Raw genomic sequence first — 17,512 nt, 5'->3', positions numbered from 1 at the left:
TTGTTATCAATCAATATCTTACGGCAGGTGTATCATACTGCCCAGCTGCCCCACAATCTGTCTGCTCAAGAAATATATATATTCAGTAAACAAGAAAACTGGTATATCACCTCTGAAAATGGGGGGTATATGTACCGTGTAAAACTAGATGTGCGTGAGGGTATATGAGTAAAAGGTATCACAGTCTGTCAAACACAGAAGTAGTGGTGGAATACTTTTCGTCAGAAAGTTCGTCATCAATCAAACCACCCCACGTCTCTCATCTCCACAGCCAAGTTTCCCCACTCGCATCCGCCAGCCTTGCGCCCCGCACACTCCGTTGCAAATCGCAGGCACTCGTCAAGCCTCCACCGCGCAGTGACGTCTAATTCCTTCTCCTCCGCTTGCACGGGGGTATATGGCGCCCCCGGAAGAGTGCGCCTGCTGAGGGACCAGATCATCCCCGCGATGAACGCGGAATGCGCGCCCTCTTCATCTTGAAGGTCCTCCGAAGGCGGCGGCGGAGGCTGCACGGGTATAGAGCTCTGTACGTGCTGGGGAGGACGTGCATGTGCGTGGTCGTGGCCATGACCGTTAGTGCGAAGATGAGGGTTGGGAGGTGAGTGGGGCAAGGATGTCCCGCGGGTGGTATGCGTAGACCTTGCATCATCTTCGTCGTCGTCGTCATCAAGTGGGTGGAAGGATTCTCCCGCCGATGACGTGCGCCTTCTTGGCTCGTCGTCGTGGTCTTCTGAGTATCCGCTGTCACGATTTCGGGCAGGTGAGGGGTTATCACCCATGGTGAACCCGCTTGAGTCGGGGCTGCGGCGGCCAGCCCAAAATTCTGAGCCGCTGCGCACGCTCTCGACACCCTCAGCGGTGGAGATGATGGAGTGTAAGTTGGAGTTGGTGTGTGCATGGGATCTGCCCATCGGGAGTGGAGACCAGGAAGAGGATTGGAGGTATTCACGAGTGGGAAGGGAGAGGAGGGCTGAACCAAGGGCACCTCCGTATAATACAAGGAGCGCGTGTGGAGATGCGTGTCGTGCGAGCGCAAGGAGGATAGCGCGCGGAGAAGGTGGGCCAGGGTTGACAGCGTTAAACTGGGGATTAGAGAGCGAGGGAAATGTTTGCGCTGAAAGGAAGATGACGTCTGCGTGGGGGATGAGCTGGTTGCATAAAAATGATCAAATAAAGTACGTTTCAAAAAAAGTACAAGGACATACAGCTTCGACACCTTCTCGTGCCCTTCGGCCGAGATCCACGCTGAGAACACAATGTGCTCGCCACTTTCGCTCACGTGCAAGACCGTCTACTCCAAGAATGTTGGAGAGCGTGGTTTTGATACTCCGTCCTTCAAAATGCATCCAGTCAAAAGGCGCTGGCGAGAGTGAACTTTGAGTGGGTACGATCGCCATATGTGGAGCGGTGCTCCCTGCGGGGGCTGTTGCAGGTCTGGAAGACAAACTATTTCTCGGTGGTGGAGTAGAAACAAATGCATTTGGGAAGACGGCAGCGGGCGAAGGTGGTTGAGGTAGTTGTGGATGGGAAATGCCAACGTAGTTCTCCGGTGCAAGAACAGGGCCCAACAAGGCAATGAAGTCTTCATGGGACACCTCTGGAAGTGGATTGTGATTTATAACAGTTCTTTCACCAGTATCACGGGCATGCATTACCCATGCAGATGGAACACCGAGGCCAGGCCAGGGTTTACAGTATTTTGTGCGCACTCCACCTGTCTCTAGCTCATCTCGCAGTCGAATTCCGTCGGGCGACGCGCCCAAACTCGCGATGAGCATGGGTTCCACAGCAGCAGGAAGCGCTGCCAAAAAACCAAGTATATGTCCAGCGCTACCGCCACGTGCGATGGTGACTGCTTGTGCCCGAGACGCAGTACCCGGAACTGGATGCGAGCAAAGATCCAGCGAATACGTCAAGAATATCGTCCCTGTCGAAAAAATACGAAATGGTTTGGAGATCGATGGACTTGGCATAGGCGGGTTGACGTAGGTGGACGTTGGGGAGTGGGTTGTACTGGATGTTGAAAGCGTGTCACGTCGCAGGCGAGCCATCCTGTTTGTTAATTACTACGCGGCGTTTAGTGTTGAGTCTAACTGAAAGTGGGAGGACGTACGTCGCCCACGTCGGGGTCGACTGAAAAGAAGCCATTAAAGTTCACCTTGTCGTAACTCACGTTCTGATTCGGACTCGAGAGACCATGGTCAGGTCCATGGTGGTCTACTGCTCGTCAACGTGAGTCGTGATGCTGGCATGCTCTTTCTCAGAAATAAATAAATCTCAATCTCAACTCCACGAGAATATGGCCCATACTAGTATTCCTGGCTATTACCTATCGATTTATCAACGCCAGTAGTTCCTGGAAGCGCACCATTAAACATCTGTTAATCCTGGTGCAAGGAGCGAGCTCCCGACTCGGAGTTCTGGTAGTGGGATACATATGTAAATGGTACAGCGCATGTTTGCGAGGTCGCTACGCCACGAAGGTCAGTCAGTTCCAGCTGAAGCAGTGACAGACTTCGGACATTATTCAAGGTAATTTTTTGATTCTTTAATACCGAACAGTGACTTGAGTCAATGAGTACAAACGGATAATCGGGGCGCCGTCCTATAGGAGGAGCAGTGACCAGTCACATGCACATGCGCTTAAGCACCCATGCGCAATGATAAGTACTTAAGAATAGTATCAAGATGCTACGCCCTTCCTACCATTCCGCCATTCTTCTCAAGTGTTTGAGCTCATTCGCATCCCACTGTTCGTCGACAAATCCAAGTGACTTCTCCTAACATGTCGAAGGTGCCTTACAGTAAGTCTGCCAGTTACAATTGTAGGAAGGTACTCACTCTGTCCATATTCTCAGCGAGGCTGGGGAATTCTGGCCTGAAAGTGTCCAAAATCATACTTGGGACCATGCAGTACGGCAACAAAGGATGGCAAGATTGGGTCCTCGGAGAGGATGAAGCACTCGAACACATCAAGGTTGCGTAAGTTCTCAGTCTCGGTACCACGTACACAGTTCCCCTGATCACTAGGCCCAGTTACGAAGCAGGAATTCAAACTTTTGATACTGCCGATGTGAGTCGTTACTATTAGAACTCGTCAGATCACAATATCCTACATTTCTCAGACATATTCGAACGGTTACTCGGAAGTGATCCTTGGACGGGTGATCAAGAAATTGAATTTACCCCGCGACGAAATCGTCGTCATGACCAAAGTAGCACATGTCTTTAGTATTCTGCCGCTCTCTCATCACATTGGCCTTGAACAGGTATTCAACGTGGTCGGACGTGAATACAATACCCACCAGCTTGGCGGGCGCAAAGACCCAGATCAAAATGGTTATGTAAACCAGCATGGCCTCAGCCGGAAGGCATGTTTTCAATCGATTATGAGGTCAATTGACTTTCTGAACTTGCGAAACAGCACATCTTCGCAAGCGTGAAAAAGAGTTTGGAGCGGCTTCAAATGGATTATATCGACGTTCTACAATGCATGTCTAATCATCAATATGCTCAACTCTTTCTTAGAATGCTTATCTACTTATAGGCCACAGATTCGACAATGAAACACCGATGGAAGAGACGGTAATGCATATTCTATACTGGCTTTCGCGCGCTAATGTTTGAGAAGATGCAAGCATTGCACGACGTAGTCCAAGCTGGCTATGTCCGCTACATCGGAATGAGTTCTTGCTGGGCGTACCAGTGTGAGTGCACCTCATTCATTTGCAGAGTCAGTCTAATGTTCGCTTGCTGTTTAGTCCAAGCTATGCAGAGTGAGATCTCAATTGGGGGTACATACTACCGTCACCTGACCTCAAATCAACGCAGACTATGCGATCACAAACAAGCTCACTCCCTTCATCTCCATGCAGAATCACTATAGCCTACTCTATCGCGAGGAGGAGCGCGAGATGTTCCCTACTCTCAAGGTTCTTTCATAGTGTTGATGGTATCAGCGTTGTGACTCACAATGATATTGAGATGTTTGGTGTTGGCTCAATTCCATGGTCTCCACTGGCTCGTGGTGCCCTCACACGCCCTCTTGGGCAGCAGACAAGCAGAGGTCAAGCTGATTGGCAAGTATTTCAATGTCTTGATGTGGTGACCGTCTCATGGCTTTTTACAGGTTCATTGGGAATTATGCCCAAGCATCGTCATACGAAACTATTATTAACCGGTATGCTGGTTCTCTACTAAGAAAAACAGTTATTCACAGGTTGATCAGGGTCGAGGAACTTGCTAGAAAGAAAGGTGTGACCATGGCTCAAATAGCCATAGCATGGATCTTGACAAAGGAAGGTGAGTTATTTTGACGCCCATGTGGGTACTCGATCAATGAAATCGATTCCCTAGGGGTATCGGCTCCTATTGTCGGAACCACGAGTATCGCAAATCTTAAAGATATCATTGGTAAGTGGCGATGCCCGCATGAACTTCCTGCACCATTGACTTGGAACCCATAGCTGGAATAGATGTGAAACTTACGGTGGAGGAAATAAAGTTCCTCGAGGAAGAGTACAAACCAACTGCTGTGATTGGTCACTTCTGAGCGGTTCAACAATGTACGGCTCTCAGATACATATTAATTCCGATTCGCTGCTTTCTCGATGGACACACTTGAATAATACTCACGGGCAGCGAATGACAACCTGAAGCACAAGACAAAGAACCTGTAATGCTTCGGATCCTGCTATACTCCAAAGTTGTATCATTGCTCGGCACTCAGCTGCTGAAACTACGCGCCAAGCGTTTCAACACTCAGATCCCAGATTAGCTATCCATCACCTGTACCCTACCCACAAGGATAACAGTGAATTTTGTATGCCTGCCATGAATTTTTTATTCCTCAATCTGCCGATTGGCACATCTGTGCATCGGCACCAGAGACATACATAAATGAATACGAATCTTCCTATCTCGTGACCCCCGAGCTGATTTCGTTTGACAGGAACCGCACAACTTCAATTTCATCAAGCATGCAAGCGACGGTGGACTGTCGGTACGCCGGCGTAAGTGCCGGTCAAATGATGGAAGCTGTGGCAACCCTAGGGAGACGATTGTGCTCCCAACCTCCTTGCCGACCCGCTTTTGAATGATTCAGGTGCCCTGCAGGAACAATCGGAACTCCAAGCCAACGGCAGCCCGCTACTGCAAGTCGTCGTGCCAGCCTGTAAAGAGCCATGGAAGAGGCATCCTTCATGTGTTGGCATGATATCCTGAGCGTGTAGTACGCCGGAGTTCCGTCACTACCGATGATTTCGCAAGGTCAGATTTCAGAGGTGAGAACGAGTCGGTCAGCAGACTCAGCACGTCCTGATTCTCCGTATATCATAGTAACCACTGAATTACATTTGAGGAGAACACTTCGAGCAACGAAAGACTGCAGCTGTTACTGATGAACGTTCAAAGCGGATACTGCTTACAACGATTAGTCTCGCTTGAAGGCAATCGCCACAGTCATGTTGTGCAAGAGAAGAATACAGGTAACAATTAAACAAAGTTAATGATCGGAAATTTCTGGTCACGTGTACAAGAGCAACTGAACTGAGTGAACACGTGTATGCTTCTGAACAGGCGCGTAGTACGAAAATCCAATCGCCAATAGCAAGTTCGACAATGCGTACGAAAAGAGAGTTTGAAGGTGACGATGCAGGGGTAAGTACCTGATCCGCCCAAATACAATATATAGTCTCATATACCAGAAATTGCCTAGGACCCACTCCAAGTTGAAGGAGGAGATTGGGAAGATATTCCGGACAAGGACACTAGCCCAAAGCGGTTCGACAATTTTGACTCTTCCAATACAACAAACACTTCTACAGATGCCTCGAAGCCGAGGCGTCGTGCGGGCTCGAAACCCGTCTTTGCCGCCGAAACCCCTCGGCGTAATCGCGCAGCACCTACACGGTTAAAGCGCAAGAGAAGCCCCAGCGTGGACAAAGAATACATCGCGGACAAAGAGAACATTGTTGATAAAGAGCTTATCAAGGAAGCATTGTCTACTAGTGCCCACCACTCAAGCATTTATATTCTCGACGTTGTCCTTCGAGCAGTGCGACTTATGCGCATACCATTATCAATCATGCTCTTCCTTTGGATGCTGGCATTCGCGACGATACGCCTTTCGGGTGCGCTGCGCACAGCGTTTTCCCCGATGTGTTACCTTCCCATGGTATCGAGGTCGGCGCTGTGTGCTCCGCTGGACCCCAATGCGTCGCAAATTCCAAAATGGGCGGATTTTCCGCAACTTATGGAAGCCCAGGGCTCTACTTTTGAGCAGCTTTTAGCGGGGTCGGTCGGAGGTTCTGGACTTTCGATTGAAATTCGGAAGGCTGAATTTGCCACCGCGGATCTTACAACGCTTGTACGACATAGCGACCTCAAGTCTAGCGACATCCTAGCCGATCAGTTGGCAACTTTCGTGAAAGATGCTAAGAAGACCGCTAGGAGTCTCACAAAGCTTAGTTCTAAAATTGGTGGCGCCGTGGACAAGTAAGTAGTCGTTCGTTTAGCGTGGAAATATTGTATGCTCATTTCAAAAGCGTCATGGCAGTGAACGGGTATGCAATGCGTACCATACAAGAGGCAGAGAAGAACGAACCGGCACCGTATTCTCTTACGGCTTTGATTCCATTCCATTTTGGACCCACAACACAGGAGGTGATAGTCGATGCATTCACGAGTGCGATGGACATCTTCTCCATAGCAATCCAGCGACTTATTCTGGAAGCGGAGATATCCCTGCACAACTTGGAGGTACTCGACGAAGATCTTTCCGTTGTACGCGAAGTTGTGATGCGTGAGGACATTGATGTCACAACTGAGCAATCCGAGCTTTTGGGAGCGCTGTGGACGAAGCTGGGTGGGAACAGACGCGCACTACGGGATAACGACAGACGTCTTGGTTTACTTAAAGACCTTGGTGACTATCGGAGACAAGCACAGGCACATGTTGTTGCCGCACTCCAGACCCTCAACTCGATGAGCGAGGACATGGAGGATTTACGAGAGAGGGTAGCGGCCCCTGAATTGGTTGGTGGGCGTATCCCACTTCACGTGCATATTGAGAGCATCCAGAACGGACTTGAAAGGCTGCAGGAGGGCCGTGTGAGAGCCAAAGAGAGGGAAGAAGAGGTGATGAGAAAATTGGAATTCGGCACCGATTGAGTTGAAGAATGTACCGTATATAGTGGAGCTTGCTTGAATTATGTATGCTTAGGTTGATATATTCCCGGTGATTTACACGGGCGGGACATGAGTTTACCAACCTGGCACTAAAATGTGAGACTTGGCAGGACATCTTGATCAGACTCGAGGCACACGTGGAGCTTGTTATCATGTGTTTCTGGGAGATAACATATAGATAGCGTGTCTGGAGTGCATGTCGTGGGCAAAGGCACGGTGAAAACCCAAATGACGGTGAATCCCGACTCATGGGATTTGAACATGACCCCCCTCCCTATAGGAGGAGGAGCATTGCGGTTCTCAGTGAACTCACGAACACCCACGCACATGAAGGATAACGTTATCAGCTTGAAGTGGCAAAACAGGTAAGAGCTGCACGCCGAGACCCGTTCCGGCAATGATGCGTGTGGCTTACCTTTGTGCTGGTCCAACCGGGACCAGCACCGTTTGGACAGGGCCCTGCGCAAAGTGAAAATATAGTTGTGGATGAAAGCCAGTGGGCCAGCAGCATGAAGGTCCAGTGTGGACGGATTCAAGCATTTGTGGCTCCGAATCTTGATGTGGTAATTGGGATCTTATTGTGGTTATGTAAATTATTCTGGATATAACGGGTAAGTCGGATAAACACAATTGTTAGTCCACTACAGTACAGATCGCATGGCCCGGACGGTCATTGAAAGTATTATTATTATGACAACGAGAAGCTTGGCGTCCCACTTCCCTTCCTCCACTACCTCATCCTTTAAAAGCTATACTTGTGTAGCTTTCTTCCGAAAGGCGCTCACAATAAGTCACTGACAGCAGACACTCATACCACACGGTGTATAGCCACACGTCAAGGTGCATATCCTCATCCAAGCGACTAGGCACATGTAGCTGACATATATTTCTGACAGAGCACCCCAGATATTTTCACCAACGATTGAGCCCGAGAGCCTACACTTCGAGCTTGCTTTCAAGCCACCTACTACATCATTCAGTGACAGTACCTACTATTGTACGTGCAGTCATTAACAACCCTATAACCCCTGCAGTAGTACGAATTGCTTATCACGTTTTGGTCATTCTCTAGACACCTTGCCTCGAGGCTACCCTTTATTTTTTTTTACCACGAAGTTTTCATGGCTTTTGTCACGGTGCGTATACCCCCATTCATCACTCACTTGCCGTCTCTGAATTAACATAAACCTGCAGGGTGGTGCTTCAGCCTACGATCAAGGACCTGTATCTCCCGACGTAAGTCGAAGCTCCCAGTTTGCGAACCTCCATACTCACGTAGTTACAGTCGTGGAAGCGTGCCGTGTACCGCAGTGCTCCTCAGTATTTCTACGTCGCAGTCCTCACTCCAGAAAAGCAAGGTAAGCTTATTCAATTCTTGTTGGATCGTATTCATGTTGGTTTCAGGCGGTAGTTATAGCTATGGCCTCCGGATTTGTCCCATTAAGAACGACAACGCATCCATTTCCGCTCATTCAACTTCCTCGAAGGGGTCACATTTGGAGTATGACATCTGGCGAAAATGGGAGGACTGTCTCTGGTTTCAAGACAGCCTTGAGGCCGAATACGCTCTCATGGCAAGACAGAAAATAACACGTCTAGCTGCAGGCAAAGGAGTGAAAAAGGGCGGGATGTATATCCAGAGCGACCAGGCAGCTTCTTTTGATTCACTTCCCCCGGGTCCCGATCCTCACTCCGTCGCCCGTGATATCCACCGGTACATCCCGAAACTGACGAAGAAGGGAACACTATTCCGCGCGAGCCAAGCTACCGTTGACCAACGGTTCGTTGAGTTTCGTGACATGATAAATGCGTGTTTTCAAGAAGACCTCCCGATGCTCTTGAAAGAGTTGATGGCCACGCGAACCTTCACTGATTTCTTCGGCTATTGGAGACGTGATCACGACCTCGCTATCAAAACACAGAAAAATCAGACCTCTCCCGCTAAAGCTCGCCGCTCTGTGTCTAGTAGCATGCTCTCTGCATATTTTTCTCCTTCGAATCCAGCAACATCAGACGATGTACCCTCTTCCACGTCTGTGACCGAGTCACCCAAGAAGTTGCCCAGACGAGGTTCAGGCACTTCAGACTCATTGTCATCAGGAATTTCCCTCAAAGACCAGCCAACTACCCGCTCACGCGCGAATACTCACTCTGCCGGCTTGACAATATCCCTGCCGTCACGTGGCTCAAAATCCACCCTATCTTCTTCTTCCTCGGGTTCTCCATCTCCCGTCACGCCGCGTCGCTCTTCTAATCGTTTGCCAATGGTTGTTACCCATGAAGCTCCAATCACGTTTGGACATAACCCACACACACCTGCCGGATACGCGTCGGAGCGTCGAGCATCGGTACTCCAAGTCCTCCCAGAGGACCAGGAGGTCGAGATTGACAAGGCTGTATCTGCGAATTTCGCGCAGACGCGAAGGGTAAATAGGACCGCTAGGGTCCTTGGCCCCCCTGCTTCCGAATTATATGATGATACTGAACTTTCTTCGGATGGTGCGTCCAAAAATCTTTCATATTTGGTCTGCATTACTGATCTCAAAGCAGCAGAGTCCTATGCTAGGTGCTCCTGGCGGTCAACCAACTCTGTTTCGTCCTCTCGTGCTGCAGCCTACCTTGCTGAGCTCGACGTTGATTTCACGCTTCCACACCCTCACCCGGAACGTGCGCACCGCCCCCGTGCCTCGATGTGTAGTGTAGCCTCATACAGGACTGATGCCTCCGCCGATGCGATCATTTCTCGATCTGCTTACACTCAGTCTTCGCCTTCTACTGGGACTCGACAATACCGTCATTCCGTGCCTTTCCCAGATGAAGAAGAGTGGGCGGAACGCGAACCATGGGCTGATGAATCGGCTTACGGAGAGGATGACCTCCTTGACGCCTATTTCTATGGTACGTCTGATATACATACATGTTCGACCGGTGTGCTAACTATCCCTGTTACAGACGCGATACCACCCACATCACCTAGCGAAGATAGCCACTTCTCTTCACAGCAGCGTGACTCGTACCCAACATCACCGTACCCTGCGCGACGTACATCCGTAACCACATCTATATCCAGCGGATCGACGGGATGCAGTGACGGTTCAGCCATTGCCATCAAAGCATTGTATGAGAACCACATCATCATGCTTCGCGTTTCGCGGTCCCTGTCGTTCACTGAGGTTCGTCAACGACTTTACGACAAATTTGTACGACAGGAAGGCGTGCCACTTTCAGAGAGCTTTGTCGTGGCCATCCTCGTTCCACCTCCAGTCAAAGAGAAATCTGGAGGCCGTCCTTACGCTGCTTCGTTCTCCTCTATGGCAGACAAGGATAATGTTGTTCTGCACTTCGTAAAGTCCAACGATGACTGGGACCAGGCGATATACAAGTATGGAAACAAAGTCCTTCTGCGTGTTATCGGCAGCCGTGCCTAGGCTGCTCCATGTGTGTAATGTATTGCCACGCAGGCTTTAATGTTGTTATATTGGCATTTTCGATCTTCGCATTTTTGTAGAAATCATTGGTTTTGACTTCGTTCTTGCATTCAACATTTTTTTTCGTTCCCAACATTCAACATTTTCTTTCTTTCCGGCACATGAATTATTTCCATTCAATTGCGATACCTTTTGTCCTCAATATTCCATCTTCGTTCTACATTGCATTCATTGGATTTCCTTGTTACTCTTCGTTTCTGGGTTTGGCCGCGTTTGTACTGTCGTAGGATTGTACTCGCGAGCTCATGTACGGATCAAAGTTGTAGAATGTATCCTTTTATCGCATATCACAATTATCTACTTCACACCACAAGCTGCTGTATATTATGACGAGCTTTACCGCAATGAGCAATTATACAATATTACAATCAAGCACCGACGGCTTGCGGGGACGGCAGAGGCTTCAGTGCTACAGCAGGAGGTGCGCCTGCGGGCAGCAGTCCTCTAGTCCAATCTGGTATGACATTTCTTGGAATGCGTTCGGATGCAGGAACAACCATAATGACATCGTCATCCTGATCGGTTTGCGATGGATCTGATTCGTCCCATTTCTCCCGTGCGACTTCGACGCCACCAGTCTTTAGTGCTCTAGAACACCATCAACATACAATAAGACGACATGAGGGAATGTTGGTAGAACTTACCCCGCTAAGGAGCCACCTACCCACGCCATCGTAGCAGGTGTGAAAGCTGGTGCCTTCCCTGCGTTCACATTGGCACGTGCACTCGATGAGGGTACCGGAGTAGGGTTGTTGAGAATAGCAAAGTGCGGTACCAGCGGGCGCAATGAGGCATATCGATCATATGTAGGTCTAGACCGTGTGGATAAGATATTTAGCGGAGCAGTAGCGCGCAGCAGTTCCGTGTGTAAACGAGGGATGAAGCCTGGAAGCATGGCTGTGCCCCCTGTGATTAGAATAGAGGATGCCATAGTTTTACGAAGATCAAGTGGGACCTTCAAACACGGTCAATGGTATAATCATAGCAAGGGGGAATTAGATAACAAACCTTGAGTAAAGCATCCAAGATTACTTCTGCGACACTACTTTCGTCGACATCACCTCCTTCAAATAGCACCTCGGCAGCGCGTTCGCGGACCCAGCCAGGGATGATGAGGGTTCCACGCCCGGTACCCGTTTGCTGAGATACAGGGGGGACGACACGCATGTGAAGATTTGTGGCAGTGGAGTGACGCATGTACATATTCGCAAGGACCTGTATATGCTTTTCATTGCTTGCTTCCCCACTGGAGGTAGAGTGTGTCAGATGGGAGATTATCGAGAACTCGGACTCTGCTGCGCTCTCTTGACCAAGGGAACCCCGTGAAAACTCTGACTCAGACATGGCAGGGTCGCTTGAGGGTGGGGGCTCATGGTCTGAAGGATCGTCACCTGCCGGGGAGGATGCGCGGACATCGCCGAGAGAAGATTCTAAAGCATCTGATACGAAGCAACAGCGTGTCTTGATGTCCTCGATGACAGCATCTGTTAGTATCTCTTGTGGCACACGGGTGGTGCGATTGGCTGCGGGCACGTTGACAGCCGCACTGAGTGTAGTTGGTGGAGGGAGGTAAGAGCCAAATAAGAGAAGCAGTGCACGGATATGTGACGAAAAGCGAGAGCCTGCGAGTGGTGTTGTTCGGAGTTGAGGAAAGAGAGGACGTGCTGCGAATATCTACGAGGGCATGTTAACACCAAAAAGCAACAGGCGCATCCATCTTACAGGTAATGCGGTAGATTCTAAATGGCCACAATCCAGGACGAGACCTGTTATTCGGCCAACAGATAATAGAGACAACAGATGACTTGATGCAAACGATATTGAGGGAACCTGTTATCTTCTGTCTACAGATTGTCATCCCGCGAAAGCTGGGCACATACCTGGAGGTTACTAAAGAGGATATGAGCCAACATATCCTTGATGTACAGCGGCATTAACGGGTGCTCGACCAATATTACCTTTCTGGCCTTGGGTTCTGCAAGAAGTGACCTTCACGATCTATTGGATGCAAGTGTCTGTGATAGTTGAGCCTACTTACTCGTGAAAAACAGAACGCATACATCTCTCCAAGTTGATTTCTAACATGTTGTCCTGCTCTGCCTTTTCTGTTGGATCTGTGGCTCGATTCCAACTCCATAACGAGCCATAATTTTTGGCGTCGGCGTAGAACACGTCTCTTGGCTTGCCTTCGCCACTAAATCCAACTTTCCAGATGCGTGAACCTGGATCGATTACGACACGGTCCTCTGTGCCATAGAGAGAGTGACGTCTGGTTGTCGTGTAATGAGGAGATGCTTGAAGAACATGGGATCCTGCTACTCGAGTTGTCGTTGGCGTTGCAGGGGTGATGCCCGTCTTTGTTCTTGGTGTACTTGAGACTGTCGACATTAATATTCAGCCCAGTGTACGGTAGCTAGCTGCATACAAAGCGAAATTCGAAGTAATTAAACAAGCTTGAAACAAGCACTTACTTAGGACTTTTCGTGCACGTGATCAATTGTGTCGCGTCTACGCGATTTGTTATGTAATTGTGAACACGGTTTCCGAGTCAACGTTCAGAACGTTCAACGGTAAGAGGTCACTCGATACCAAGTAGCCTTTCTTTCGATTTTACGATACAACATTTCACTGAGTTAAACATAAATCGTCGGGTGAGCGTTTCAGAAGACTTTCAAAAAAGCCAGCATACGGGCCGAGCATCAAGGAAAGTACTATGGAGTCTCTGAGAATAAACATTCTTACGGAGCTAACAAAACAATCAAGGGTATCACATAGACTGTTTTTGGCGTCTTTTTGTTTTCTTGAACATTCCTTCAGAAACATGATCTAGTCTCGCCCAAGGGTCGTTCCACTCACGACAACAGTCGGAGTCACAGTCCCACGTACTAAATATTGCCCCTGGGTATTGATCTGAGCCGTTCTCCGGGTCCACGGGATCGAATTCTTGGCCATCCCAGTCAGGGAAATAGCCCTCTAGTTTATCTTTTGAGTCCGCTTTTTATTAGACGATTATGACGGCGAGACCAATTTTACTAACCTGTATTGAGTGATGATCACGATCGTCTTCATAAGTGGCCGCCATCTTCATCCGACACGTCGAATTCCTGCCCCGGATCATACTGCCAACCGTCCCGGACTAGTCTTCCTCTTTTTCTCGTTGATCACCATGTCCCCCTTCACCAGTGAACTTCTAAACGCCGGTACTAGCATAACTTGGCCAGCCTTTTTAGTAAAGTTTTTACTGCAGGCTTGTGAGGGTGTGCTTTGGTCATGCCGGCGACCACCTTTTGAAGAGGCTCTTCGGGGGACGGTCGACTTATGGCCATGAGCCTCTTGAGCGTTTGAAGTAGCTTTTGAGCGGTTGAATTAGGTTGCGCTTGAACTAATGTGTCACAGGTCGTCGTCACCCGGGGTGGTCATCCGATGTCACACTGTCATTACAATTGACGAATGCAGCCCTTACATTGCAATTTGGTTTTCCTCGCAGTCTGACTCTACTACTAGAGTTGTCGTCCTTATAATCACTACTCAACCTCTTACTCGATGTCTTTTCTTGAACTTTCCTCCAGTAACGTACTGTCCCCTTTCACATCCTTCAGACAGCGCGTTCTCATTACAACAGTCCCAGATAAATGCCTGCTCTGTTTTCCTCTGTATCCATGGGACCATGGCAATCTTCATCATGGTCTGGGAAATAGTCCTCATCGACATCTAGATCACCTTTCGAGATATTTTCTTCCATCAAAAACCGTTTGCCATTATGAGCAATGGAAATTGCAACACCAACCTGAATGATGGTAACACTCATCATCACGTTCGCTACTTACGTCGTATTCCTCCTTGAAATTGGCACACACATCCCATCCAGGAACAGCCTTCCTCTTCTTGCCGCTAATCACCATGACTTCCTTCACCAATGCGCTTCCACACGCCGGTATCGGCGGCCAGCCTGATCACTATTTTCCGAAGACTTCAGTCATGCCATCCACAGCATTTTAGCGGGACACTGCGACTCCTTCATCATCTGAGAGACTTCCATGAATGTCGAGGCAAAATAGTGCAGTTCAACTTTCAAGTACTTACGTATATCGAACGCGGCTTACTCTGTCACAGATAGACATCAAGTCATGCTTTTGTTACGTCTCTTTATCATTTGAGTGTATCTTAAGAAATGGAGTTATGGGTGGACAGCAACCGGATCGTTTAGAGCTGGTCCGCCTTTGTTCCACGATTGTACCGGTTTACATGTGGATATGGTTGTTAAACGCTGGTACGGAAGTGCAGTGACTGATGCACAGACTTGCTCCGAGTCACCAACGTGGTTCCTCGGGTCACGGTAGCTTGCTATCTTGGAGCCCGCGCTTCTGGTGGCAAGCGCCCAGATCATTAAACAGTAGGGATTTCATGTAGCGTCTGGTACGTTCCGACCTTCATCGGCGGAGTCAAATCAATCAATACAGAACGTAGCCTTCTCCCCGGAGCTTCAACGTTCATGTGGCCCCCCATTTCACAAGCTGCGCCATCTAGACATTGTGGTTCTAGTTGATGGCAAGTGCGTTGATGGTATCTTGGTTATCTCAGGTGTCACCAAGGCTGGTATACGGTTTTTAAAATCTTACCAAAAGCTATACCAGGTTCTCAATATAAAATGCACGAGTCAATTGCTCAATTGAGAACACCCACTTCCACGAAGCGAAGACGCGTGTTTCGCGATGAGCTCCACTACGAATGTTCTTGAACTTGGATGGGTACTCTGGGGTCTTAACGTGAGTAGCAGTAATACCTTGCTTGTTTCCAACTATTCATGATCTTCCAAGTACGCCAATAGTCTGCGTCCTCTTGCAACTTGTGTTGACTATAAGATATACTGACAACTGTGTTACAGTGGCTGTAACTACGTCCTGGGTAATTTTTCATGAATTTCACAATTTAATTGTTAATCTATATCACCGCAGGCATATGAATTTTTCCTTACCTTGGCCGATGAGGTGCTTTTAGCTATATCGGTTCAAATGCTATACAAGTCTGATGCTAACAACCCCAGGTGGCATTTTCTACCCAGTCACAGTGGAAACTGGCAAAGCTTCTCTACGTTGTCTGCCGATATCTTACCTGCGGTTACTTGACGTTAGAGATGCTCGGTAAGCATCCTTAATGTTAATGATGTTATTTTTTTGTATTCAAGACACTTGCAGTGGCATTCCAACCCATGATGTCAATTCATGTGGGTCTTGCAACAACCGTAAAACTGTACCTCAACTAAAGCGTTATGATAGATGTGTCAAGTGATATACTCCACAAATAGCTGTGTGTTTCATTCGTTCGTTCAAGTAAAATCATTCATGGTAGACATTTGACGCAGATTTGGGAACTCTCATTGTAGTGTGTGCGGAAGGTTTGCTGCCCTAACATATAATATCGTCGAATTCATTAACTGAAACCTGCAAGGTGTCTTCTTGGTCCGTGTTTGTGCAATATGGGGATTCAGGAGGAGCGTGGTGATTCTGTTCTCGATCAGCGCACTGGTCAGTGGCAGCCTTCAAGTTTACTAGAATCCATCCATAACATGTGGATTTAGATGTATGTTATTGCTGCCACTGTGGTCGTCTGGATCATCCGATCTCCCCCTGCAAGTAAGTCTCTAGACATTCCGAGAGGACTTCATGTACTAAAACACTGTTACAGTCACTAAGTCACCCATCCCTGTCACGAGTTGTCTTGAAACTGGCAATGACAAAACCATCATAATCCTCTACGTAATTCTGGTCGCGGCGGAGATCCGTGAGTATATCGTCATTTTGTTTTCTATGGTAACCGACGGTCCGCCAGAAATATGGGTATTCGCACTGTACAAGGTCGCTGCGAGCTACCGGCGCGGGGGTGGTCGTAATCGCTTGTTGGAACAGTTGATACATCACAATATGATTTACCTGACCTGCGGGCTTGGTGAGTTGCCTTCACATTATCCAGTTGTAGAGAAGCGGGCAGGGCATTTTTCTGATTTGTGGCTCACAGTCTTCTCCTTCGGTGTCATATTGACGACAGCCCGTCTCAACGTTAGTACACGAAACTCGGTTTAAACCACGTGTACTGATAACAAGTAAACCTGACAGGTGTCTTACGGTTTCATGATTGAGAGGTTTTTACGCAACTGGCAAGTCACTGTTCATGCCTTTCTTGTTACAAAGATGTATCGCGGACTCTGGAAAGCGGATCAGCGACATGCTTTGCTAGAACCTGTTTCCTTCTCGCTTGCGACTTTCCAAGCTGCACCTAGAATGACAACTCAAGCATGAATTTCTGGCTTTCACCCCTTTTTTTGTCTAGTTATAGGTTGTTGAGCAAACGAAATTGTTATCCTTTATTCGCCACCGACTACGTATGGAACTTTTGGTGTCAATTGATTTACGGTATGTACAAGTCATGACAGTTCCGGAAACGATTCATATCTGAGCCCGGCGACCTCAAGAGCTACATGAGCATCTGGGGATAAAGTATCCTGATTCTCGAATGACAGACCGACGGAAAAGGAAAGTTCAGGAACTGCTATAACCGCCTTCATTCAACCTTACATGGATCATAGGTGATTTTGTTTTCCATAATGGAACTGCGAGATGATAAATAGCTACTACTAAGAGGGGGAAATAAAACGTAAAATAGATAAGCACACATTCAAGCGCTGTCAATTACTTATCAATGTCTTGCATACTCCGTACGAAATCATTTGGATGGTCCTTACTGCAAGGGGATTCCCCTACCACGATTATCTTCCCACAATGGTGATCTCCTTTGTATAATGCCACGGCACGCCTCACCCAATTGGGGCAGACCTAAAA

At 48.3% G+C, this 17,512-nt stretch overlaps 7 protein-coding genes across 7 annotated transcripts; 4 read left to right on the top strand and 3 right to left on the bottom strand.

The window, feature by feature from the left end:
• Positions 1 to 236: 236 nt before the first annotated feature.
• On the bottom strand, positions 237 to 2,051 carry HD556DRAFT_1428941 (uncharacterized protein; the record flags this gene model as incomplete). Its single annotated transcript, XM_041304769.1, has 2 exons — positions 237 to 1,148; positions 1,206 to 2,051. 2 exons carry the CDS (start codon positions 2,049 to 2,051, stop codon positions 237 to 239), a joined length of 1,758 nt encoding a protein of 585 aa, XP_041166308.1.
• A 367-nt stretch (positions 2,052 to 2,418) lies between these two features.
• HD556DRAFT_470525 (aryl-alcohol dehydrogenase) lies at positions 2,419 to 4,865 on the top strand. Its single transcript, XM_041310701.1, has 15 exons — positions 2,419 to 2,804; positions 2,859 to 2,982; positions 3,037 to 3,073; positions 3,126 to 3,215; positions 3,270 to 3,371; positions 3,425 to 3,491; positions 3,548 to 3,585; positions 3,632 to 3,707; positions 3,762 to 3,776; positions 3,832 to 3,932; positions 3,985 to 4,079; positions 4,130 to 4,180; positions 4,229 to 4,302; positions 4,357 to 4,413; positions 4,467 to 4,865. The coding sequence occupies exons 1-15, from the start codon at positions 2,786 to 2,788 to the stop codon at positions 4,550 to 4,552; spliced, it is 1,032 nt and encodes a 343-aa protein (XP_041166307.1). The 5' UTR covers positions 2,419 to 2,785; the 3' UTR covers positions 4,553 to 4,865.
• Positions 4,866 to 5,525: 660 nt separating this feature from the next.
• HD556DRAFT_470645 (uncharacterized protein) lies at positions 5,526 to 7,224 on the top strand. Its single transcript, XM_041310702.1, has 3 exons — positions 5,526 to 5,658; positions 5,717 to 6,495; positions 6,546 to 7,224. The coding sequence occupies exons 1-3, from the start codon at positions 5,620 to 5,622 to the stop codon at positions 7,168 to 7,170; spliced, it is 1,443 nt and encodes a 480-aa protein (XP_041166306.1). The 5' UTR covers positions 5,526 to 5,619; the 3' UTR covers positions 7,171 to 7,224.
• Positions 7,225 to 7,824: 600 nt separating this feature from the next.
• Positions 7,825 to 11,028, top strand: HD556DRAFT_1282888 (uncharacterized protein). The gene is made up of 8 exons (XM_041299306.1): positions 7,825 to 8,028; positions 8,085 to 8,185; positions 8,261 to 8,324; positions 8,383 to 8,424; positions 8,474 to 8,546; positions 8,593 to 9,687; positions 9,739 to 10,086; positions 10,141 to 11,028. The coding sequence occupies exons 3-8, from the start codon at positions 8,310 to 8,312 to the stop codon at positions 10,614 to 10,616; spliced, it is 2,049 nt and encodes a 682-aa protein (XP_041166305.1). The 5' UTR covers positions 7,825 to 8,028; positions 8,085 to 8,185; positions 8,261 to 8,309; the 3' UTR covers positions 10,617 to 11,028.
• HD556DRAFT_1325449 (actin family) lies at positions 11,029 to 13,147 on the bottom strand. Its single transcript, XM_041301516.1, has 6 exons — positions 12,715 to 13,147; positions 12,557 to 12,665; positions 12,399 to 12,506; positions 11,685 to 12,350; positions 11,321 to 11,631; positions 11,029 to 11,264 (listed from the first exon to the last, which is right to left on the bottom strand). The coding sequence occupies exons 1-6, from the start codon at positions 13,062 to 13,064 to the stop codon at positions 11,045 to 11,047; spliced, it is 1,764 nt and encodes a 587-aa protein (XP_041166304.1). The 5' UTR covers positions 13,065 to 13,147; the 3' UTR covers positions 11,029 to 11,044.
• A 1,142-nt stretch (positions 13,148 to 14,289) lies between these two features.
• HD556DRAFT_1303289 (uncharacterized protein) lies at positions 14,290 to 15,063 on the bottom strand (the record flags this gene model as incomplete). Its single annotated transcript, XM_041299590.1, has 3 exons — positions 14,290 to 14,463; positions 14,504 to 14,625; positions 14,922 to 15,063. The coding sequence occupies 3 exons, from the start codon at positions 15,061 to 15,063 to the stop codon at positions 14,290 to 14,292; spliced, it is 438 nt and encodes a 145-aa protein (XP_041166303.1).
• Positions 15,064 to 15,388: 325 nt separating this feature from the next.
• On the top strand, positions 15,389 to 16,972 carry HD556DRAFT_1436873 (uncharacterized protein; the record flags this gene model as incomplete). The annotated part of the gene is made up of 12 exons (XM_041305617.1): positions 15,389 to 15,442; positions 15,494 to 15,503; positions 15,562 to 15,581; positions 15,632 to 15,664; positions 15,721 to 15,817; positions 15,872 to 15,900; positions 15,953 to 15,983; positions 16,039 to 16,071; positions 16,125 to 16,201; positions 16,255 to 16,309; positions 16,362 to 16,732; positions 16,790 to 16,972. 12 exons carry the CDS (start codon positions 15,389 to 15,391, stop codon positions 16,970 to 16,972), a joined length of 993 nt encoding a protein of 330 aa, XP_041166302.1.
• Between the last annotated feature and the right edge of the window lie 540 nt (positions 16,973 to 17,512).

Source organism: Suillus plorans (assembly GCF_016647745.1).
Source record: "Suillus plorans strain S12 chromosome Unknown HD556scaffold_3, whole genome shotgun sequence".
Classification (NCBI taxonomy): Eukaryota; Fungi; Basidiomycota; class Agaricomycetes; order Boletales; family Suillaceae; genus Suillus; species Suillus plorans.
The sequence above is the reverse complement of the archived record's forward strand: the minus strand, read 5'-3'. Positions and strand labels throughout refer to the sequence as shown.